Raw genomic sequence first — 25,602 nt, 5'->3', positions numbered from 1 at the left:
ATGGGAGAGGGTTAAAATTTAAAAAAATCCTAACTCCAAAATTACAGTAGCTAGCGAAACGCGATTTTCAATTTAAGATTAGGAATAATATTTGCAACAAAATTTGTAATAACATCAAAATCAGTCAAAGTCGCAGTTTTTGAGATAAAAAAAATTGGAAAAATTCCTTTACTTTGAAACTAAAAGAACTGCCTACCAACTTTTCATTAACATATTTTAGTATGGGCGGCTCCCGGCGCCAATTTTTTTATGCGGTATGATTAACAACAAGGTTTACAAAAGAACTTATGAATTAAGAGAGGCACTCGAAGAGGCGGTACAGGAGAAGTTTAATTAAGTCGACCGGTCGTTCTGTGGGAATAGATAGAAATTCAGTTTTAAAAAGTTGCATTTATATACTCAAAACTCAAAATAATGGCGGATCTTTTGAACATTTGCTAAAATAACTTAAAGTATATGTAGTGAAATTATTTTTTTTAAGTTTTAGTTTGTGTATTGTAAATTGTAAAGAGACGTTTAATAATATATTTTGTCTTTTCGTAAGTTTTAAATGACAACAGAATAAGAACACCATGCCAACTAAGTGAAATTAATCAAGAAAGATAAGAATTGGCTATAAATCAGTAATTTTTTGAAAAAAAAAACATATAGCTTATATCGCTGAAAAGCTTAATAAATGGCGCTTTTTATGAAGTCACGGCCAACTATGGTTTCCATTAAAAAAAACATATGTTTGTGTCATATGTAAAAAATTACAGGCTTTAGAAAAAATCGGAGAACACATACTCATTAGGGATGTGATTATCTACAACTTTTATCTGAAAACTTTTTGTCTAAAATAGATTATAATGGTATCAGGGACAATTTTTAAAATAGCCAAAATTTGTATTTTTTCGTAATATCTAGTAAGCCATGAACTTTTTCAAAAATCTGAAAGGCGCATATTTATGACCCCACAAAACTGCAATTCTTTCCCCATTTAACTGACTTTCTATCTACAGTATAGTTTCCGAGATACCCATAGAGAACATCGTAGGAAACTCATCCTGTATAGTTAATTAAAAAAAAAATATTACCAAAAAATTAAAAATACAAATTTAAAGAAACTTCATTTAATTTAAAACATTGCCTATAAATCATATCCCTAGCTTTTATTACACATTTAACGTAGATAAAACACAATGTCCATTTAACTGATTAATCTAAATAGATTGTAAACGTTTAGTGTAAATAGAAGCGAGTGAAACTTGCAGACAAATAAACCGACGAACCATTGTCGTTTTCAATAAAGAATCGCCTATTCAAACAAGCCGTAACTTTTCAGAGATTCCGCGTACATATCGTCCGCCCGTTTTACTTTCTCCAATTCACACGTATATCCTGGTCGATAACTTTCCGACACATTTCCAACGTTTTGGCAGTATTTAATTGTATTTATATACGTAAAAGTTTGAGTTGCTTAATTAATATAGTTATTTCTATGCAGCATGAAATACGCTGATGAGACAGATATTCTCTTTAGATCAAGTCTTGGAATCAATACGTAATAAAGGAATATAAAGATAAAAGTTGACGTAGAATATGGCATATTATACAGGGTTAAACGAGGGGTTGTTTTTTTACCTTAAACACCAAACTTTAAAACACCCTGTGCAATAATTTCGGGCGTAAATTTTCCTAAAATATAATTTTACGATCAGAACCATGTCTCCTAAGCATTTTTTTTGGATCATGTCAATACATGCCTTGGTTAATTTTTAAAAGCGAAATGAACTTGCCATCAACAATTTGCAGTTTTTTCAATTATCATTTCTTTTAGAGTTTGTTTTGCTTAAACTTATTTTTCAATATGACAAGGCGGCTTTGGTGATTATTGTGAACTATATACTACTATGAACTTCCCCATCGTGTTCGACGTTTCGGAAATGTTTGGTAGGAGGTTTAGAGGTCGTGAAGCGGTACCAGCTTCATTAAATAAACTTCGCTTGGTACTTAAAGAAGAATGGGAAACCATAACGCAATATGATATACCTATGCAGCCTCAATGACAGTATGAACAGACGTATACAGGCAGTTGTAGCAGTCAAGGGAGGGGCAATACAAAGTATTAGGTTATTTTTTACAAGTTTTTTTTTCTGCTTGTATAGTTGAGTATTACTTGGTATTACGATGTTTCTTTAATATCGTTAGTTCTGTTATCGTTACGAATATTTATTCAAAATTTAGTATAGAGTATGCAACGCAGCGTAATGTGACGTTACGACAATGGTCACCAAAACCATCTCGTCACATTAAAAAATACATCAAAAAGTAATGATAATTGAAAAAATTGCAAATTGATCGTAATCAGTTCATTTTGGTCTTAAAAATTAAGCAAAAGCAATATTACAAAAACCAGTACAGAGGTTAGTTCTCCATCTCCGATATCAGTCGTACCAAAATTTATGCCACGAATCCTTGTAGTCTCGGCGCACTCAGTGATGAGGTTTTCTGCTGTTTTCCCATTTTCCCCACAGAATCTGCATTCGCCGTTATTTCTCAGCTTCAATCATAGACAAACTAACAAGCTTCAATCTACTGAGGAGTTCGGTGAGGAGACAGTGTCCCATTAGAAACCCCGTGACAATCCGAAGATTGTCCTTACTCAAATCAAGGAAAATATTTGATTTTTCTCGGTCGTAAGTTCTAAGAAATTTCTTCGAGTTTTAGATCGTTGTTCCTTCGAGTTTTAGATTCCCATTCCAGGTTAACAACACTTTCAGTTAGTTTGCAAAATTGCAGGTGAAAAAATTACTGGAAGAAAGATATCCTGGTCGTATATAAGTAATCTTTATAACATAAGGTGACATAAGCATGAACAATACAGAATAAAAAATATGAATAGCGTTAAAATGATTTCTCAACAATAATGCTTTGAAAGGGGAGCAACTTCAGTAGTTACAGCAAATTGCTATAACTACGTTAAAGAATAAAAACAGGTATTAATTATATTATGTATCACGGGGGTATGTATCACGGGGGTATGTATCACGGGGGTATGTATCACGAACAAGGTCGCGAGCATCAGATATACAAAGTAAGATATACAGAAAGATCAATACATAATATTAAATAATATATCCTCAAAACACTCTAATAAAGTTAAAATATTAATCTTACCGGTGAAGAAAGTAGCTGCTGTAATCTTTCTTGGGCCACCTGCCCTCGCTTCGGCCTGATGAGAAGGTAGATGTTTGAAACACCCGGACAACTTCTTAGTAATTTCTCCAGCAATACCTATAAAGAATATTTATTTTTAGACAAAGCAAAAATATACATATGCTTGTAATGTAACCCCCTGTTTAAAGTTGTAATGTATACACAACAGGTCGCAACAATTTTCTTACAAGACATAACCGATATGAAAATAACAAAATTAGTCGAGGACGACCGGTTACTATGCAATGTCAGATGGATAATTATTATTTAAAAAATAACAGGTACGAAAATAAGAATCCGCCAACTGCAACCGGTAGCGGTGCAGTGACTGTATAGTATATCCACGCTACAAAATTCACAACGGTTGGTGTAAGAAATAACAGGCACAAAATATCAGTCCTCCGACTGTGAACGCTACTGATGTAGGGTCGAGATCGCTGCGCCACAAAATTCAAACTCTCAACAGTTATTACAAAAAATAATAGGTATGAAAATAACAGTCCGTCAACTGCGACAGATAGCGATGTAATGTCTGTATCTCCGCGCCACTAAATTCACAATGGTTGTTGTTGCACATGATATGTAAAAAATAACAGTTGTTACAACGACTGTTACAACTACTGATGTCGGATCGGGATCGCGGCGCCACGAAATTCTACCAAGTTCTCAACAATTATTACAAAAAAATAACAGGTACGAAAATAAAACTCCGCCAATTGCGACCGGTAGGGGTGCAATATCTGTATTTCTGCACCACAAAATTCACTTTGGTTGATGTAAAAAATAACAAGTACAATAAAATGAGCGACACTGATCTTGATCTTCTGGTGCAAAACAAAGACTAGGTTTAGTCTAAAATCCGAAGCTTGTTTCTTTTTGATATAGCTGAAGGGTAGTCTGGTATTCTCCAGCTCAAAATCCAAATAAGTTTACAAAACTATCGCTTTACAAATTAGACAAAGAAGATAATGTCCTCCTACTCAACTTCCCCCCTCCCGTACAATCTAGCTTCATCCGGTACAGTCATCATACTGTTATTTTCGTAACTGTTATTTCTCATTAAGGAACGACTGTTGCGTATTGTTATTGTTGATAAATAAAAACTCGTTTCTACTACTCCTATTAAATAAAATATTTCCTAACCTTTCCCATAAAACCGGTCCCGCCGGTGATGAAGACCGATTTCCCATTGTAGAAATCCGCCACGGAACCTGGAACCGTCGAATTGACGACGGGCACGCTGGAACTAAAGGCCGCCATGGAAACGTTGGACGCGTTACTGGAACTAGACGGGAATTCCTGAGTAACCATAGAGTCAGTTCTGAAAAGGATAAAAAATTGTTTTAAAAAAATAACAATTAATTGTACCAGAATAAGTAAATATAACGAGAAAATACCTTGTGTTCGAAAAAAAAACCGGCATAATTTTACATAAAAATGACCGCGATCTTCATTTCATAGCTATCGCCATTTTTTTTCGATCATATTGTATAAAAAAATATACTATGTAATATATTTATATACAGGGTTCGGCAATAGTGCGTCGGGCATGTGTAGCTCCTAGAATAAAAAACTTAGGAATTTTGTTTACGTGCAAATCTAAAATATGTACGACGATGTATTACAGAAAAATATTTTAACTTTTATAAAGGTGGCCCAAAAAAGTGTAAGTGAATCGCGATGATTTTTATAAATGTAACACCCTGTATATTATTGCATTTTTTTAAGACTTTCTTTCAGATCACTTTACATAATCTTAAGATAAAAATAGAAAAAAAAATATATTTTTCAAGATTCCTTAAAAAAATCTTACTAATACAAGAACTGTCCTGAAATCAAAACTATATTAGGTATTTACTTTAGACGGTCTATACATACTTTGCTATAAATATCGTAATCTTAAATCATACAGGGAATTCAAAATTCTACGCCAAACTTTCTAAAATATAAAATAATTTTTCTTTTTTTTTTAAATGGAACACCCTGTATATTATTTTTTTATTAGATGGAGAGTTAAAAATGAAATTTTTTTATATTTAAAGCATTTCAAAATTTTTAATGGTTTCGCAGATACACGCAGTATTATTTCAAATGGCTCTTTCAACGGTAAAATATGAGAGAAAAATCATTGGGTGGCTTTGATAAAAATTTACTGTGGAAAATGCCATATAAAATATAAAACCGCGAATATCTACAAAACAGTTAAAATGTTTGAAATATGTTAAATACAAAAATGTTGATTTTTTAATTTTCCATCTACTGAAAAAATAATATACAGGGTGTTCCATTTAAAAAAAAAAAACAAAGAAAAGTTATTGTATATTTTAAAAAGTTTGGCGCAGAATTTTGAACATCTTGGCCTATATTTTACTTTTAAAATTGAATATTTTACAAGTTTTAGCTCAATTCAAGTCAAAAAATGAAAATGCAAAAATCTTAGGTTATGTTATCATTTCGGCGGTATTTGATGTTTAAAATACAGTATGCCGCCGTCAACGACCAATTAATAATTCAATTTTCCATCCGTATTTACAGATATCATGCCGCCGGATGACGATATTTTTTATATACACTAGCAATACCGCCAGCGCCAGCGGTTGGATTTGATGAGGTTTAGCCAGTGCCAGTGCGTAAATTTTAAACTAATAAATAATTTACCTGATTTCCTTTTTTTGTTTTAACGCAAAACAAACCCAGGACAAGCCTATGAGAATATTAACACGTTTATTAAAATAAAATAGGAAAATACTTGCCCTTAATCTACAAGGAATACGAAATGAACTGCGTGGGATCATTCCATATCTTTTGCGCTTAAAATAAACCCCTGTTTAATTTTTAAACCGGGTGCGGCGTCACTGAACGCTTTGGCCAGGAATTTAATAAACAAAAAAAAATATTATAGATATTTCTAACATAAATAATTCTGCCTGTAAATTTAGGGTATACAGGGCGAGTTTTAAATAAGTGTTGAAAGTTTATAAGTTAAAAAATAAATTATAATATAAGTTTGGCATTCAGAAGATTTCAAAATATCGATATTTCCAGGGCTGGTAGATCATGATAAAAGGAATGTATAGTAAACGCCACGAATATTTGGGAGTGATTCATCGGTCGCTACCATGTGAACTAATCTGTTCAAGGTCATATAGAACTTAATTCCAGTGCCGTGGTGTTTCAAGTCATATAATAATCAATATATAGTCTGTTGATAATCAATAATATGGAGCATTCCAGCAAATTGTCAAAGTCTTGTCAAAACATATATTTGGTTATAAATATAAACTGGAATGCCCCATTGGTCGCACTGCAAGCACATTACACCAATGGACTGACGCACAAAAACGAATCAATCAAAGAAACGCGATTTAGTATCGTCTTTGTCAATCGCGCTAACATTTTAGAATAAGTAGGAGGAGCGCAGGCAGATGATTAGACCGGGCCTTTAAAAACCTACGTCTGCGGTAAAAATTTACGTTTTTAATGTAAAAATGATAGATCGCGTGTCGATTCTAACTTCATCAAGCGATGAATCACTCCCAAACATTCGTGGCGTTTACTATATTATCTCTTTACCATTTTTTTGCTTTAAATATTTAGATTTCGACAGACGATGACAGAAAAAAAGCAGATGACGTCCATACCAATCCATTTATTTCACTAAAAAAAGTTTCTAATATTTTTAAGTTAACTATGGATGGGCTTATGTATTAATCCGTCATGCGTCATCTCTTGTTGTTTTTAACCAGTTTTATTGGTTTATTTTAAAAATGACAGGTCATATTTCAATATTATTGGTTTAACGGTACGATGAACGATAAACGGACGCCGATGCGTATGAACTTGACTTAACATTATTGAGAGTTGTCAAACTCTTGCCAAATTATAGGTTATAATTTTGTGTCAAATTATGTCAAATAGAAATGATAAATATTTTGCATTTTGGACTGTGTTATTACATGTGTATCGTGTTTTTTTTAAATTAAGTGGAGGAAAACTCGAAGGGGAAATTAAGTGTTGATCCAGACCATAGTTTACAATTAATAATCGGTGCCCACACACAGTTTGCCAGAGATTATGGAGAGTTGTATTAGCCACAAATAAAGTTTGTATACTATCTTGTATATGATACCAAAAACTGGAGTATCTGTAAAGTATCAGCACACGATAGGTAAATAGTAATCATATTGAATAATTATATTGATGCTACGTTATGGTATAGTTTGGTACGGTTATATAAATAATAAATAATATAAAAATTTCAAATCAAATTCAAATCTGTCAATTGAAACGTCAAACAGAATTGTCACAAATGAGGGTTGGTTATGGCGATTCCGTCTCCAATGCATGAATATGAATTATGAATACATGGATAGCATACTCCTTCCGTAATCCTTTTATTCATAGTATTTAAAAATAAAAAAATAATTCTGTAACTAAAGTCATTCGATATCTGAAATTTAATATAATAATTGTCTATTAAATGTGTAATGATATACAATGAAATATGCATAAAAATTGATATTAAAGGCTTATATTAACATAACATAACAATGAAATTTATAGACAATTAAAATATAAATTACCACCTTAAAATTGATATTCAAAATGGTAAGATTCTTACAATATTAAAGAATAAAATTGCGTTTAATTATTAATAATACAAAAAAATATATGTATGTATATTATGACAAATATTGAAATTTGCAAATAATATATACTTTTAAAAAGATATTAATATTTAGGTGACTAAATACATAGTATTATTATTGTTACTATCCGAAATTCGAACAAAAGCCGAAAATTTAAATGAAATTACTTCCAGACACTTGAAACACGCCAAATTTTGAATTGTAATAACGGGTTAAAAAATACACTTACACAAACGGGTCAAGTTTCACATTCTAAGAAGTCCAGGATATTCCAGGAAGTCCGAAGATTAATACAGACTTAATACAAAATGCTTAAAATATACACAATAGACACATTTTTCGATTAATTTGATTTTTATATTAACATAATTTTTGATTAATAATTAATACTGACTTTTAAAGTTAATTACACCAATAATCCAATACCGAATGGCTAGATTATGTAGTAATAATATGACTAGACTTGTCAATATAAAAATATACTCCTATCTACAAAGCTACCTTTACATTTCCTAGTACTAGTAGATTACTGTCTAAATATGTCAACACTGATAAGAACTAGTATATTAGAGTACGTATTATATAAATTTAAGACTTGAAGTAAATAATGTTCTAAGTGCCAAAATCATTATTACGCGCGCTTGGCGGATAAAAATTCAAGACCGTGACACACGAGCTAGCGTCACGATATGCGCCACGAAAAGTGGTAACGATTGAAAAAGTGGTAAGCCGATGAGGAAGATGACATTAGTCTTTGGAGCGTCGTAACTCGGACCCTATGTGAGCTAGGGGGGGCTGAAACTCGAAGAGCTAAAATTATAATTATGTACCTACCTTTCGATGCGTAAAACAATGCTAGCTACCGTACTTGAACTCCTCTAAAAAGTTGTATTACCCTGAAAATAGCTATTTATGTAACAAGTTGCGAAATGAATGTGTTTTAAGCACGGGACGCAAAATTGACAATACGCCGAGTGCTTAAAACACTCTTTTCGCAACGAATTTCATACAAGATTTTTTGCGAAAGCGGATAATTTGAGATTTTCATGCTATTATATTTATTTTTAAACATTTTAAAATTTTCTGGTAATCTGTTTCTAAGGCATTGTTTTGTTTATGCATTGTTTAATGACAAAGTTCTGTCAGATTCAAACGTCGCCGTATTTCCCATAGACTAATGTCACGTACTAGAGATAGATTGGACACTGATATAAAACAAATGGGTCCGTCATTTAGAGCCACCTGGTGATTCGGAAGAAACCAAAGGAGAGTTTTGGCATAACACAATTTTAGCGTTCCGTTACTTATAAACGCTAATTAAAACGGTAACGTTATTCAAGCGCAAACTTATTCCTTGTAAAATATAAAATAATAAATATAGACTTTTTTACCGCCATTTTATATTTTATTAGATCACTAGAAGTGTAACATAATTAAAACAAAATTAAAATTATGAATACATACATTTTAAACACTAACAATAGATCACATAGCACCTATTTTTTTTGATTTAACAACTAAATTATAATATAGTAAAAATAGTATAGACTACTAATTAACTGTTACTAAAAATACTATATATTACCAACTATGTACTTACTTATTTATGATTAAACTATTTTTTTATTTGGTATATAAACTATTTCTAAAATGTCAAAATGACTTTAATAAAAATGTTTAGTATCTAACACGAAAATGATGATCGACTGTAAATATCAGAATGCACAAACTAATAAAAACACAAACTATAAACACAAATCACTGAAATCACTGAACTTTCTGACAAATCAGGAATATCTGAATTAATAATTATTTAAATAATGATTTAAAAATAACTTGACGGATCACCAACATTTTGTCAACTAGACAAAAACTAGACCATAAACAGTAGTTAACATAGAGACTGTCATGTTATCTTCATATATAAATTAGAAACCTGTACTTTAATGTCTTTTGCGCCTTTAATGTCATCTGGCGATGCGGAAGAAACTAAATTTGTAGTTCTATAAAATTACCATTGAGTGTCTAGGGCATGGTATTTCCTACAAAGTTTGGTGAAAAAATGAGTGATAATGACGAGTCTTTGGATATTCAACAAGCTGCTGAAACTGCACGTTAATGACCGAGAGGTCGCAAAACTTATACAAGACCACCTACAACAACTTTGAAACCTGGGTCAAAGAAAAACATGTTGAGAATTTCACAGAAAAGGTATTGCTAGCCTATTTCCTGAAGTTATCCACTACCTTTAAGCCGTCAATTCTGTGGAGTAAATATTCGATGCTCCGCACCATGATTTACCTGAACAGAAATGTAGATATTAGCAAATTCACAAACCTTATTGCATTTCATTCATTGTTTCTAACGTTTATTTTTTTTTTCATTTAGGCACTAGTCCCTAAACAAGTGTCACTTTTAGATACTAATGCCTAAAAGAATGTCCTTTCGAATCTGAAAACTGTCAATTTCGAAATGCTTTCACAAAAAATAAATTATAAGTTAGGTCTTCTGTAAATTTCAAAATATTTACTTTTTTATTTTTATTTTATGAACTTTCACAAATTATACTTCCTAAACTTTTGGGATAATTATATAACACATTTTTGGTGTATTCGATTTTAAACTCGTGTATTTGTTTAGTCCGCTGTTTACAGTATTCTCCGATGGTGGCAGCACCTGTGGAGAATGCACATGGAATGCACCAAACCTATTGACGACAAACCGCCACTGATGTCATCAAGATAATTCTAAAGGCATACCAAATTATGCGTAACCTGAAGTATCAATTGATTTTGATTTAACCGCTCTTGTTTACAAAGCCAATCCTCTCGTAAAGTGTTATTTTCTGAAGTGTATACTCAATCTTAAGTACTTATAGTAACATAGTAACATATACCTTAATGCATTTTGATTTATCTATATCAGCCCGTATTGATTAATAGTCACTCTTAAACAGTGATTCGATAATCGATTAGTAATTTAAAATAAAACTAATCCCCGAAGTGGATAATGTGTAATGTACAGAGTGTCCAATTTTGATTGCATTTTTTTTCGCTGAATAATAAAATGCAACAAATAAAACAAAATAAATGCTACTAAAAAACAAAACGAATGAAAATACAAATCAAAACACGCAGTAAGCGATGGGCCGACGGCTTGGTCTGCCAGATTAAGTGTATACTGCGTATACCGTCGTCAACGTCAAATTAATTCAATTTTCCACCGACATTTATAGATATAAAAATATGCCGCCGGAAGACGGTATTTTTTTGTATACACTAACGATACCGCCCGCGGTGGTTGTTTACACAATGCGTAGAAAAAATCCGTCATCCGGCGGCATAATATTTCTATATCTGTAAACGCCGTTGGAAAATTGAATTAATTTATCGTTGACGGCGGTATGCACTTAACCTGGCACACAAAACCCGTCCAACGGCGGTATACCGTAATATAAACATCAATCGCCGCCGAAATGCTAACATAGCCTAATATATTTGCATTTTAACAATACATCCGGCGGTTGTTTAGCCAGTGCGTACAAAAAAAATACCGTCATCCGGCGGCATGCTATTTATATATCTATAAACGCCGGTGGAAAATTGAATTAACTTGTAATTGACGGCAGTATGCACTTAACCTGACAGACAAAAGCAGCCCAACGGCGATATACCGTAATTTAAACATTCAACACCCCCGAAATGCTAACACAGCCTAATAGTAATCTTTGCAGTTTAACAATACTCCCAGTGGTTGTTTAGCCAGTGCGTACAAAAAAATACCGTCATCCGGTGGCATGATATTTCTATATTTGTAAATACCGGCGGAAAATTGAATTAACTTGTCGTTGACGGCGGGTTGCACTTATCCTGGCAGATAAAAGCCTCTCGGTATATCGTAATTTAAACATCAAACACCGCTCAAAAGCTAATATTGCCTAATATCTTTGCAGTTTAACAATACTGCCGGCGATTGTTTAGCCAGTGCGTACAAAAAATACCGTCATCCGGCGGCATGAAATTTCTATATCTATAATTGCCGGCGGAAAATTTAATTAACTTGCCGTTGATGGCGGTATGCACTTAACCTGGCAGACAAAAGCCGTCCAACAGCGGTATACCGTAATTTAAACATCAAACACCGCTGAAAAGCTAATATTTCCTGATATCTTTGCAGTTTAATAATACTGCCGGCGGTTGTTTAGTGAGTGCGTACAAAAAATACCGTCATCCGGCGGCATGACATTTCTATATCTGTAAATACCGGTAGAAAATTGAATTAACTTGCCGTTGATGGCGGTATGCACTTAACCTGGCAAACAAAAGCCGTCCAACGGCGGTATACCGTAATTTAAACATTAAACACCACCGAAATGCTAGCATAGCCTAATATCTTTGCAGCTTAACAATACTCAGGCGGTTGTTTAGCCAGTGCGTACAAAAAAACACCGTCATCCGGCGGCATGATATTTCTGTATCTATAAATACCGGCGGAAAATTGAATGAACTTGCCGTTGATGGCGGTATGCACTTAACCTGGCAAACAAAAGCCGTCCAACGGCGGTATACCGTAATTTAAACATCAAACACCGCTGAAAAGCTAATATTTCCTGATATCTTTGCAGTTTAATAATACTGCCGGCGGTTGTTTAGTGAGTGCGTACAAAAAATACCGTCATCCGGCGGCATGACATTTCTATATCTGTAAATACCGGTAGAAAATTGAATTAACTTGCCGTTGATGGCGGTATGCACTTAACCTGGCAAACAAAAGCCGTCCAACGGCGGTATACCGTAATTTAAACATTAAACACCACCGAAATGCTAACATAGCCTAATATCTTTGCAGCTTAACAATACTCCGGCGGTTGTTTAGCCAGTGCGTACAAAAAAACACCGTCATCCGGCGGCATGATATTTCTGTATCTGCAAATACCGGCGGAAAATTGAATGAACTTGCCGTTGATGGCGGTATGCACTTAACCTGGCAAACAAAAGCCGTCCAACGGCGGTATACCGTAATTTAAACATTAAACACCACCGAAATGCTAACATAGCCTAATATCTTTGCAGCTTAACAATACTCCGGCGGTTGTTTAGCCAGTGCGTACAAAAAAACACCGTCATCCGGCGGCATGATATTTCTGTATCTGTAAATACCGGCGGAAAATTGAATGAACTTGCCGTTGATGGCGGTATGCACTTAACCTGGCAAACAAAAGCCGTCCAACGGCGGTATACCGTAATTTAAACATTAAACACCACCGAAATGCTAACATAGCCTAATATCTTTGCAGCTTAACAATACTCCGGCGGTTGTTTAGCCAGTGCGTACAAAAAACACCGTCATCCGGCGGCATGATATTTCTGTATCTGTAAATACCGGCGGAAAATTGAATGAACTTGCCGTTGATGGCGGTATGCACTTAACCTGGCAAACAAAAGCCGTCCAACGGCGGTATACCGTAATTTAAACATTAAACACCACCGAAATGCTAACATAGCCTAATATCTTTGCAGCTTAACAATACTCCAGCGGTTGTTTAGCCAGTACGTACAAAAAAACACCGTCATCCGGCGGCATGATATTTCTGTATCTGTAAATACCGGTGGAAAATCGAATTAACTTGCCGTTGATGGCGGTATGCACTTAACCTGGCAAACAAAAGCCGTCCAACGGCGGTATACCGTAATTTAAACATTAAACACCACCGAAATGCTAACATAGCCTGATATCTTTGCAGCTTAACAATACTCCGGCGGTTGTTTAGCCAGTGCGTACAAAAAAACACCGTCATCCGGCGGCATGATATTTCTGTATCTGTAAATACCGGTGGAAAATCGAATTAACTTGTGGTTGACGGCGGTATGCACTAACCCTAGCAGACAAAAGCTGTCCAATGGCGGCATACTGTAGTTTAAACAACAAACACCGCCGAAATGCTAACATAGCCTAATATTTTGCAGTTTAACAATACTGCGGGCGGTTGTAATAATTGTCTATACTGCTACTATAATAATTGTATATACTGCCGGCGGTAATTTAGCCAGTTTGTATTTTGCATACAGTAACAATATCGCCGGCCGGGAGTTGTTTAGCCAGTCTTTTAATTTTATAGTTACTTAAGAGAAAAAATCCTGCACTCACCTGTACACGTATCAGCCCTGCTTCCTCTTTCCTACCAACGGCATTTATCCAAAATGAAATCGATACGAAAGGCGATTTAAAAGAGTTGAGTTTAGCTGCGAAGACCACAACCAACTTTTCTCGATCAATGGAAAACTAAGATTTTTCGCAGTTTTCTCGATTGTGCCGGGCTTCTAATTTCCTTTCGTCGACTTGGAAGAACGCGATTTTCGATCTCCTCCTTCTCGGGTCACCAATCCATGCGAAAATGTTTACCTTTCATTATTGTGTCCGCCTGCAACAAAAAAAATTCGAAAATCAATTGACATTCTAATGACTTGAACATAGTTTGACAAGAACTGACAGTTGTTGTCAAATAAATAAATAATAATCAAATGGATTGTACAGGGTGAATCTTATATAAATGCAAATATTTTTAGGGGTAGTAGGGACATATATTTCGAGCCCATAAACACGATAAGGTTTTTCGCGAAAAAAAATTTTTTGAAAATTTTGAATTTTGTGAAAAAAAATTTGGAATTTTTTTTAGTTTTTAATTAAAAAATTTAATTTCTTGATAATATTGAAATATAGGTAGTAGATTAAATTTACAAGAAATAATACCCAGAGAAGATCTAGTGGTTCTCAAAATATAAGCAAAAAATATATTTTTTTGGAAATTTTCAAAGTAAAATAACTCGGTTATTTTGGACTGATTTGAAAAACGGTAAAGAGAAAATATGTTTCTTTTATCGAGATCTACCTGCCCTAGAAATATTTGCTCTCATTTAAGACTCACCCAGTATAGTTAAGCGTAAAAATTAAAAATGTAAAGATAATATGGTGAGAGATAATAATCCATTTCTAGGAAAATATTTGCATCGATAATTGTTACACTCGGTTGGTTTTGATTCGCTTGGTCAGTGCCAACTGATCGCCTATATAAACGCTCAATTTGTAGCTATTAGTTTAGTTTTAATCATCTGCTGATGATGCTAACATGGTTAAAAAACCACGCGTCCAGTACAAAAGCAAGGTGTAAATTAGTGTTTTATTTTGCTGGAGCAAGTGCTTTTATGTAAAAATTTCAAAAATATCCCTTCTCACAAAAAATCACCGGTTCTCCATAAATGTCTAACCTACCATTACCGTGAGTACATCTTCTTAATGGGCTTATACCGGGTGCGTCTCAAAAGTTGCTCACCCCTGTCATTTTCTATCGAATAAAGTAAAAAAATACGGAAGGTGCCATTTAAAAATCAAAAGTTGTAGTCATTTCCGGTGAAACAGGAAGTGGCCGAAAAGTATTGAATATATCAATCAATCCTAATTTATGTCACATACTAACATGCCAAATCTCGTTTTTTATTAGAAAAAATAGAAAAGTTATTTACTTTTGAGACGCACCCGGTATACCGTTATAATAAATGTTTAATAAATTGAGTTGTTACAAAGTAAGATGTGCTGAAGAAATCTCATTATTTTTTTCTGTCCATGCGAAACAAATTAGAAATTCTTTCTTAGTAATATATCGATTCATTGATCACGAATCTATATATTAATTCAATGTATTTTTTAGTTGCTAAAATCTCTCTGGCCAAAATCCGAAATTATTGATGCAAAAATAAATTGAGGACAATCGTTTAGTCGCCGAATAGTTTCTTTCCGACTAACTGTATATTTGTAAAATTGTTTTTAGGTCGTAGAAAGCTTTTGTTGTAAATTAATAATTTTATTAGCTGTTTATTAATTTTCTGACATTATTTTTTAATCATCAGACAATCAATTTATTTTACCCTTTGTACCGAGTCACCTATAAAATCCGCGCCACGTGAATTTTTTTATTATTTACTTATTTATAATTGTTTTTTTCGAATTCGTACTTTGAATATATCGATGATAAGCCCTATTTTACTAATTTTACAGGAAAGCACTGGACGGCTGGTGGTTATCAAGTTCTTTCCCTGTATGTATATATATTTTTTTAAATCCAAAGGAAACTACAAGAGGGGCGGCTGACACTTGCTTGAGAACATCCTCCACAAGTGACACACAAGCTACCACCTTCTCCAGCAAGGGTCGAGAGCCTACCTCTAGACGCAATAAGCGACACAAGCTACCGTTTCGTCTACCCGGCCTGGGTCAACCAGGCGGGCTAGATGATCCTCTGAGAGTATAGGTCTTAGCGGAGCAGAAGCACGGAGATACCTCCGACTGCTCCACGAAGGACTTGCTCCAGAGGAAGCAAAAGCGAAAACCCCCCTCCGAAAAGGGGAGAGTAAAGAAACCAAGAAACAACCTGACTCATCTCCATCAACGGGCAAGAGAGGGAGCGAGAACCTCTCACCTCTTCTTCAGCAGGGAGAGAAAAAAGCCAGGATGGAAAGCCGTCCAACACCGGGAGGTAAGCAGGGACGTATCACCAGCTTTGCCGCTATTGCTGGACAAGTGAAAATGGCTGTGGTGCCAAAGGATTTCCCAGATGTTGCTCTGACCACCGACCAGCAAAGGTCTCTAGAAGAGGCTATACTGGACGAAGTCGTGGCGATCGAATCGCAACACAACGATCTACAAAATGTGGATCAGCTGCGTTTTGCGGGGATACACTTTTGGGTGGGCATGATCCTCATAGATTGTGTATCTCAAGAATCGGCGAATTGGTTGGTGGAAATCGCACCTAAGCTTAAAAAGTGGCAGGGCCTCGCAATGACATATTATGTGCTCCGCTGTTTCAGGATCTTTATCGCAGAGTCTGCAGCGAAGACTTCCTTGATACAGATTGAGCTTGTTCAGGTAACACTTGACAGGCATGTGTCCTGTCAAGAGGCCTGTTGTAATCCGCAATGTATTCCTGCTAAGCATTAGCAGTTCTTTTGCGGTCTTAGAGCTAGGTCCTTGGATAAAAGCCTTGCAGTGCTTGTGTCCCTGTCTGCTTCTCCAATGGACATTCTGCTTTTCCCTCATCCAGAGTTTCAATGCACTACGGGCCATACATTTGGGTATTCCCAGTACTGGCTCTGGACCAAGATAGGATGCCGAGATGATCCCTGCCTAGCTAGCTTATCGGCTTTTTCGTTGCCTTGGATCGGTCGCTGTGGCCCGGCACACAGAATAATTTAATTCTGTTCCTTTGTGCCAGAGCTCCCAGTTCACCCAGGCATTCCCAGACGAGTCTCGACGATACCTTTGGACTCATAAGCGCCCCAAGTGCCGCCTGACTGTCTGAGCATATATTGATGAGCTTACCTGAATAAGCTCTTCTAGTGTTTTCTTTCGCACATTGTAGAATAGCGAAGATTTCTGTCTGGAATACGGTTGAGTGTTTACCCAACGAAAAGGATAAGCTTGCCCTTGGTCTTTCCCCAAATACTCCAGCTCCTGCTCCTTCAGCGGTCTTTGACCCGTCTGTATACCAGGTTAGTCCATTCCGAAAGAATGTTATATCTGTCCACATTTGTCGATCCATTTTGTGGATTTTTTTATTAGTAGAATTCAATTAAAAAAAATCTAAACTAATAAGAAACACCTACCTATAATTCAAATCAAAATATAGTAAAATTACACCGCCGCAAAACATTTATAAAGTAAAGGTATAAAACAAATATATTAAATTAAAAATGAAGAAAAACATGTAGTTAATAAGTGACATTAAAATATTAGTAGTGTCACTTACAGAGTGGAACAAAAAAATAAAACAGATATACCAATTAACGAACTAAATATTTCTGAAAATCTATTGAAAGAGTAAACATCTCACCAGATCTAACCAGTTCTTAATTTTAAAACAATGTTTTTTAAAACATTATTTATCTCAGTAACTACAGTCACTTACAGTTTTAATCAATATGAAAAGCTTTAGCTGCGTTACATTTCCGCTACTGTCTAACTCTGCAGTCTTTGTAAGATCTTTTTGTGTATATTTTTTTCTTTGTTCATTGTTTTTTTGCTTCCGACGACGGCATTTACGGAAACTTAAAGTTAAGCATTTTTTTGTCCGTTAGGCAAATTTGTTTATTAGTAAACCACTGCTGACAATTAATCTCAAATGTTTTTTTAAATCAAACCTGTTTTTATAACCTTTAATTTGAAAAGAGCTCCAGAGAACTGGTTGCAGTGAAGGGAGAAAATATCTCTAAAGGGGCGGCCATCACGGTCTTTCTGCCGAGGAGCAAGGGGAAAGACACCACCTACCTGCTGAGCCTTATCCAGGGTCCGAACTTCAATGTAAGGACATCGAGTTGGCGAGTCATCAACTCGACGGAGGAGGGTCATGGTTAGGTCCTCACAATAAGAACTGACCTCAAATCCAAGGAGGCAATAGAGAAAGAGGGACATATCCTCTATTATAGATACGGGGCAACACCGGTATCAGGTCTAAGGAGAGACCAAGTTAAAGAGGTGGAGAAACCAGAGACAGATCCTCCAGCCTCCACCTCACAGGTTCCTCAGCCGGAGGCAAGCTCCTCCACTGTGAAGGGCGGCACGGAGGGCCAAACTTCAACCGTAGAAGGGTGTGTACCCTAGGAGGAAGAACTGTTATCAGAGGAGGATGGGAAATACCCTGTCCCCTCTACAACAGGGGTATGATGGGTTATAGACTGTGTGATGACTCAAGGAAGGGGGGCACAATAGATCTTTAAGGTCGCAGTGTAGGGACCGGTTAGACCTACTATAATACTGTAAAACCCTAAAATTAAGAAATTTTGTTCATTTTCAATTATAAAATGAACAAATTATGTTGTGTACAGGGTAGAGATGGGTAAATCCGGTATTATGACTTGACAACAGTCAGTGAAACATTTGATCGAAACTTTGTGCATGTTAAAATAAATCAAGACAATGAAAGTTCGAAATTCTTTTAGTTTCAATTTTTGCTACTGTTTAGCACCTCAGTCAGTAGCAGTCTCAACTCTCACTTTTTAATTTTCACTTGCTAATTAGTTAACACCACACGAATACTATTAGAAACAGTCTAACATCCTAATTGATGCAAAATATAAAATGGATTGAAATGCGTATTTTCAAAATATACCTATACCGGGTGCGTCTCAAAAGTGGCTCACCTCTATAACTTTTTTATTTTTTTCAGACAAAAAATTGAGATTTGGTATATTAGTATATGACATAAATTAGGATTGATTGACGTATTCAATTGTTTCGGTCACTTCCTGTTTCACCGGAAATTACCACAACTTTTAATTTTTAAATGGCACCCTCGGTATTTTGTTACTTTATTCGATAGAAAATGACACTCTGAAAAGAATGACATATCATATGTTAACTTTTGACATTTTCGAATATGGTATATTTAAAAATATTCGAATTGGTATTTTTATTTTACTTTGAAAATTCCCCAAAAAAAAATGAATTTTTGTTTAAATTTCGATATCCAGTGGATCTTTTCCGGGTTATCTTTCTTGTAAATTTAATCTACACACTACTGGTGCCATATTATCAAGAAATTATGGTTTCTAACTAAAAACAAAAAAAATCCGAAATTTTTTTCAAAAAGTTCCAAATTTTCAAAATGTTTTTTCGCGAAAAACTCACCCTGTATATAAGTGATCGGTATTTATTAGACTAGTATTAGTATTATATTACTGGAGAATTAGACTTAGCCTTCTGAACATTGAAACTGTTTTATCTCTTACCTGTTATTTACAAAAGATTAAATTAGTACATACTTCTACCGGTATTTTTTTCTAGTTTTGTTTGACTTTTGTTACACAACTTATACACGTGCTGTAGTTATTATTTTTTTAATAGTGTTAAACACCTTCTACACTATGCCCGAAATGTTTCACAAAATAGTTCGTAAAACATTTCGCGAAAGATTTCTCGAAATATAAATGCTTTTCTTATGTTGCGGGGAGAATTTTGGCTTGTCTCAGCCGCAAACTCTGAAACAAATCGAAATCGACCAAGACAAGCCGTGATTGGTTGTTTGTTTTCTAATTGTTATCAGAATTATCTCCGAAAATGTTTCGAAAAACGTTTCGACAAAATTTTAATAACACGCCTCTATACAATTCTTCGTACTACTTCGCGAAGCAACCAAGCTCAAACTTTGTGGTGGCTTCAGAAAAATAAGTAAACATAGAGTGTGAATAAATATCATTAGTTTGTAATGGAGTGTAATGTAATACATATTAAATTTTTTAAAAATGTATACAGGATGTTTCGAAAAACCTGGTCATTGATTAATCACGATCCTGCTTAAAGCGCTTGACGTAAAAAGCTGATTTTTGAAAAACAGATTGACTTTAGGGTGTAGAGGTTCGATAGCAAAAAAGTTACAGCGATTTTTTAAAAATGCACATTTTTGAAAAACACCCCGTAACTCCGAAACTGTGACAGATATCGATGTGTGGTTTTCACCATCTAATTTTTGATGAAAACTGAGCTCCAGACACCGATATTAGTTTTCGTCTATCTCCTATAGAAAAGGGGGTTTCCATTTAAAAGCGTCGAATTTGACCCACCCTGTAAACTTCGCTATATAAGAGGTTCTAAAAAGAACAATGTTCGACTGCAAGGTCTGCTAGTAAACATTTTCAAGCTTAAAGTATCACAACACTATTTATTACAGTTGGGGGTTGGAACCTTTAGTGTTGTAGAATGTAGAATGTAGAATGTTTAGGAGGGGATTAATCACCGCGACCTTATAGATCTATTTTGTGTTCCCCTTTCTTGAGTTATAACTCATCATACAGTCTCAGGGCTTTAAGAAAAGCCAGTATCTGAGACGGCTCCACAGAGACCAGCTCTCCATCAGACGTACCAAGGTTCATGGCACGAATGGTCGTCGTCTCGGCGCACTCAGTGATAAGGTGTTCTGGTGTTTCCCCATTTTCCCCACAAAATCTGCATTCGCCGTTGTTTCTCAGTTTCAGCCTACTGAGGTGTTCGTTGAGGAGACAGTGTCCTGTTAGAAACCCCGTGACAATCCGAAGATTGTTTTTACGAAAGCCTTTGATTTTGGTCATACAGTTCTAAGGAACTTTTAGAGTGAGGTTAGATAAGAAGGAATTTTTCGAATTCCAAGTTACAAGAGGGTGAAATCTTCCCTCATTCTTCAGTTCCGCTTTCAGTTGGTTCAAGTTTGGAAAACAGAAACTTAAACTGGTCCAGTTAGTTTTGTGTTTTACCTTTTCTAAGCTAGATCATTTGCTTTTCATTGCAGGATATCCCTTGGTGAGCAGGCACCCAGAGTAGGAGGACTTTATTTTCTTTGCCTAATTTGTTGAGCTTCTCTAGGCATTCTTTGACCAACTTCGAATTGATGGTTACTGAGTTGATCGCGTTAAGTGTTGCTTGACTATCGGATAGGATGGAACCTTTAGTGTTACATAGCAAAATAAAACACTAAATCTCCACGCGTCCAGTGTAAAAGTAAAAGTATTTTGGTGTATTGCGGTGATTTAGTGTTTTATTTTACAACACTATTTATTTAAAAGTCGTAATACAAAACTAAAGTGTCAAAATAAATGCGGCAACTTGGCATTTTTTACAGCAGAGCTACCACCTGAATCCTCAGCGCAAATTTTAAATTCCAGTTAGTCAACACGGCGCCGAATATGTCCATGGTTGGCAACAATGAATTTAAAAATCGCGCCCTCGATTACGTAACTAAAAGTTTAATTCATATAAAATATATATTGGCAGTATAGCCAGTTACAGTATGTCCTGATCACTAAAAATTGTTGAGATTCCTGCTTTATCCACAATGATGTTACAGGGTGTCGAAAAAGCCATGAGAGCTGCTTCGAGAAAAGAATGATCGGCTGTGATCGAGGCTGTGATCGACTTGGGAGCTAGATACTGGCTCGTGCCACATGAACTCCTTCCTGTATTGAATGATGATGGTCTGTTAAATCATCAATCATCATCAAATACCGTATGATCGAAAGAAATAGCTGCGGAATGACAAGCAATGACAATTTTGGCGAGGTCATGAATCTCTAGACGTCATTTAGTAAACATTGACATAAAACCTGCCAAAAATTAACATTAATTATAGAAAGATTAAAAAAGGATAGAACGTTTCCAGACAAACAAATCTATTTCCAAATTTTTTTTTCTCCAATTTTAAACTACACTATTTCAAAATCATTTTTACTCTTACTTATTAAATGTTTATACATCTGTTATTGTTAAATTTGTAATACTGACTCATTTTTATTATTAACGCAGTATGAATAAGAAAGTTATTATAGACCTACGTAGAAATGAAAAAAAATATAAAAATGTTTTCACTGACTTTGTTTAACACTGTGCGACCTGCACGTAATAAATTTTAGTAAAATCAAGTTAATACAAGATAAAACCAACAATTTAACACTTTACCCGTTTCCCCTTAACGTTTTAATGTGAATGTTTTTACGGTAATAATGCTAATTTGTTATTTATTTTGTTCACTGTTTGACTTTTTAAATATTGATGTCACCAATTTGTTTATTAATTATTATACCTAGGTATACTTATAATATTTTCTATTTTACTTTTAATTGTGCACTTAAACGTTGCAAATTATGAAAATATTATCTAGATAACTACTAATTATTGTTGTTATTGCTGATAATGATGGCAGTAATAGAGGATAAACAAAAAAACAATTCTTGAAAATAATTCTGGAGTTTTCACTATTATTACAGTTGGTGGTTGGAACCTTTGGTGTTACAATAGCAAAATAAAACACTAAATCACCACAGTACTCCAAAACACATTTACTTTTACACTGGGCGCGCGTTTCGCTGAACATGTTAGCATCATCAGCAGATGATTAAAACTCATCAGTTTAAGTTTAACTACTAGAAAATGATCGAAAACGGCGTCAAAGACGGTTGGGGAATGACAATCGAAGATGATTTTGGCGAGGTCAATCTCTAGACGTCATTTACTAAAAATTGACATAAAACTTGTCAAAAATTAATACTAATTATTGACCTAATTTTAGAAAGATTTAAAAAGGACAGAACGTTTCCAGATACAAATCTGTTTCCAAAAAAATTATTTTTTTTCGAAATTTTAAATTACATCACCATTTAAAAATCATTTTTATTCGATATAAAAATAAATTACAATCTTCTTAACTGGCAGTAAGATTCATTAGAAAATAAAGAAGAGTACATATAATATGTCAACTTTTGACATTTTCGCTTAAAAAATCATATTTTAAATTTCAATCTAGAGTGCCGTGACTGTGTTAAAAACCCCAATTTTTAATTAAGAAGCCTTGAAAAAATAGATTTGATCGTCTACCGTTTTTCGTGTCTTGTCCTGGCCGGTTAAAAGATGCCCAAATCCTATTTTTAATCATATCTCAATTTTTTCAAATGGAACGAGGGTGGCTCATTAGCATATTTGGCAAAAGCATATTTTTACGAACAATTTAGTGCCCCGCACTTGGTATTTCGAGCAAAATTGTCGTTATTAACCGCATGTTACGATTTTAAATAAACCATAATATGCAAAAATTTCAAAAGTTGACATATTATGATATGTCATTCTATTCAGAGCGTCATTTTCTATTAAATAGAGTAAAAAAATACCAAGGGCGTCATAAAAATCAAAAGTTCTAGTCATTTCCGGTGAACGGGAGGAAGTGACCAAAAACAATTCAATACGTCAATCAATCCTAATTTATGTCATATACTAAAATACCAAATCTAGTTTTTTTAGTGAGCCACTTTTGAGACGCACCCGGTATATGTTTTTTTATAAAGGTAAATATCCTAAAAATATTTCGTTGTATACAAGATGTCCTGCAGAGTAATGATAAATCTGTAAGTTTTTTAAAATTGTAACCCCCAAATTTTTCTGCAAAGTATTGAATTCAGCATAAAATTCTGCATTGAAAACAATATATCCGAAAAATGGTTAAAACCTGGATTGCTTTTAACTTTATTAATACTTAGATATATTTTTTAAACGTGCAGGAATACTCACAAGATCTTAAACAGGGTCTTTTTCTAGACCGCGGCCAACATCGCTCCATTTAAAATCCTACAGCTCGTTTTTTAAAAGACAACGTCCTGTATATTATTTTCTTTTTAGATTCAGAATTAAAAAAATAATATTTGTTGTATTTAAAGTATTCCTAATTTTTCGGTTTCGCATATATTGGCGGTATTATATTACGTATATCTCTTTCAATAGTAAAATATAAAGCGAAAAATCATTAGATGGCTTTGGTAAAAATTTACTGACCAAAAATACAATTCTGGTTTATACCTGTTGCTTTTAGGTAAAATTAAACATCAAAAATAACAAAAATTTAGGGATGACGATTTTTTTACGGGCGAGTGTATAATAAAGTACCGTATGATCGAAAAAAAAGCGTCAGCGATGGCTATGAAATGAAAATCGCTGTCATTCTGTATGTAAATTTATATGCGAAATGTCATTGATCGTCATTTCCAAGCCAACTGGACGTCGTTTTTTTTTCGATCACACAGTAAGCCAATCGTCCTCTATTCCAGAGGACATTCCTCTTTTTGTTCTCACTGTCCTTTTTTCACTTGCGCATTGAAAAAGTCCTCTTTTTAACATACCAAACTCAAAATCTAAAAAATATTCGTCTATCGACAAAATGCTTTAAAAAATTGTTAATCTGTGTCTTTTGCTACTCCCATTCGTTTGTACAGAAAAGAAAATGAAGAAGTATTTATGTACAAGACATATTTGTGGAAGCGATAAACATGTTTAACTATTTTTTTTTATTTATTTGTGAGCTTCTGTTTTGAAAAAAAAGTTTTGTTGAAAATGGTTTATTTTATTTTAACAAGTTTTTAGTATAAAATTTTTAAGAAAGTAAGAAAGATCATCAATCGCATACCGTTTTGACATAACTTTTTGGTAAATACTAGATATTTAGAAAGGTTCCAAAAAATGTTTCGCCTGTGCCTCTTTTTACCCTCTCGTCCACTATTTTTTATTTTGAAAGTTTCAAGATACAAAATACGAAGCTTACCAAGTTAATAACAAGCTTAGCCAACGCACTAGACTAAAGTACCTTATATATAGTCACTAACTACACTCCGTCTCGCGCTCGCACTACTATAGGTACTAAAAAGTACGTAGTACTTCCCTCGCTAAAAAATCATCCGTAAAGCGGCAAACGGCACAATATAGTGGCGCGCAGAAACAAAAGCGCATCGGCACCGGAAATGACTCGCGCGGAACTGGATAGGGATGATTGGCGTGCGACCTTCTGGTGGTGGTACGTTAGGTAGCGAATGACGCAGGCGACTAGATCGTCCGTTCCGTGGAACGTTTTCTTCTTTCAGCGGGGTCAGTGGGCTAAAATAAAGAGTGAAGAATAAGAAGCGGACAAGGATGGGAGGGAAGTAGGTCACGAAAAGTCGTCGCCTTGATCGAAGCGGGCGGTCAATGTCTCGGCCGATCCGGTCTCTTTCTCTACGTTTGTCTAATGTGAAGCAGAAGCAAAGTTTGAACTTTGCTTCTTTCTTCTTATATTTCTCGGATAGTTAAGGAGATAGGTAACGACGATTGTCTGTTATACAGGGTAAGTATACGATCTTCTATATGGGTATCTTGGAATCTACTGGACCTAGAGAGTCGTTCAAATGGGAAAAGAATTGCAGTTTTGTGAGGACAAACATATGCG

At 34.7% G+C, this 25,602-nt stretch overlaps 1 protein-coding gene across 4 annotated transcripts in view; it reads right to left on the bottom strand.

The window, feature by feature from the left end:
* LOC115877296 (putative fatty acyl-CoA reductase CG5065) overlaps window positions 1–25,602 on the bottom strand; it is a 76,633-nt gene that overhangs the window by 35,656 nt on the left and 15,375 nt on the right. The window contains exons 1-4 of one of the 4 annotated variants that reach the window (XM_030893519.1): window positions 24,946–25,042; window positions 13,995–14,268; window positions 4,342–4,519; window positions 3,160–3,276 (exon numbers count right to left, since the gene is read on the bottom strand). In XM_030893519.1, coding sequence (XP_030749379.1) covers window positions 3,160–3,276; window positions 4,342–4,509 — 285 coding nt within the window. In that variant the 5' untranslated portion in view covers window positions 4,510–4,519; window positions 13,995–14,268; window positions 24,946–25,042. Of the gene's footprint in view, window positions 1–3,159; window positions 3,277–4,341; window positions 4,520–8,076; window positions 8,341–13,994; window positions 14,318–24,945; window positions 25,043–25,602 lie in introns of those variants that run through there. The other 3 variants (XM_030893576.1, XM_030893466.1, XM_030893648.1) reach the window with 3 other exon arrangements.

The sequence above is a fragment of the Sitophilus oryzae genome, unplaced genomic scaffold (genome assembly GCF_002938485.1).
Source record: "Sitophilus oryzae breed Bouriz unplaced genomic scaffold, Soryzae_2.0 scaffold_1000_pilon_pilon, whole genome shotgun sequence".
Classification (NCBI taxonomy): Eukaryota; Metazoa; Arthropoda; class Insecta; order Coleoptera; family Curculionidae; genus Sitophilus; species Sitophilus oryzae.
Note: the sequence above shows the minus strand (reverse complement) of the source record. Positions and strands in the feature narration are given on the sequence as shown.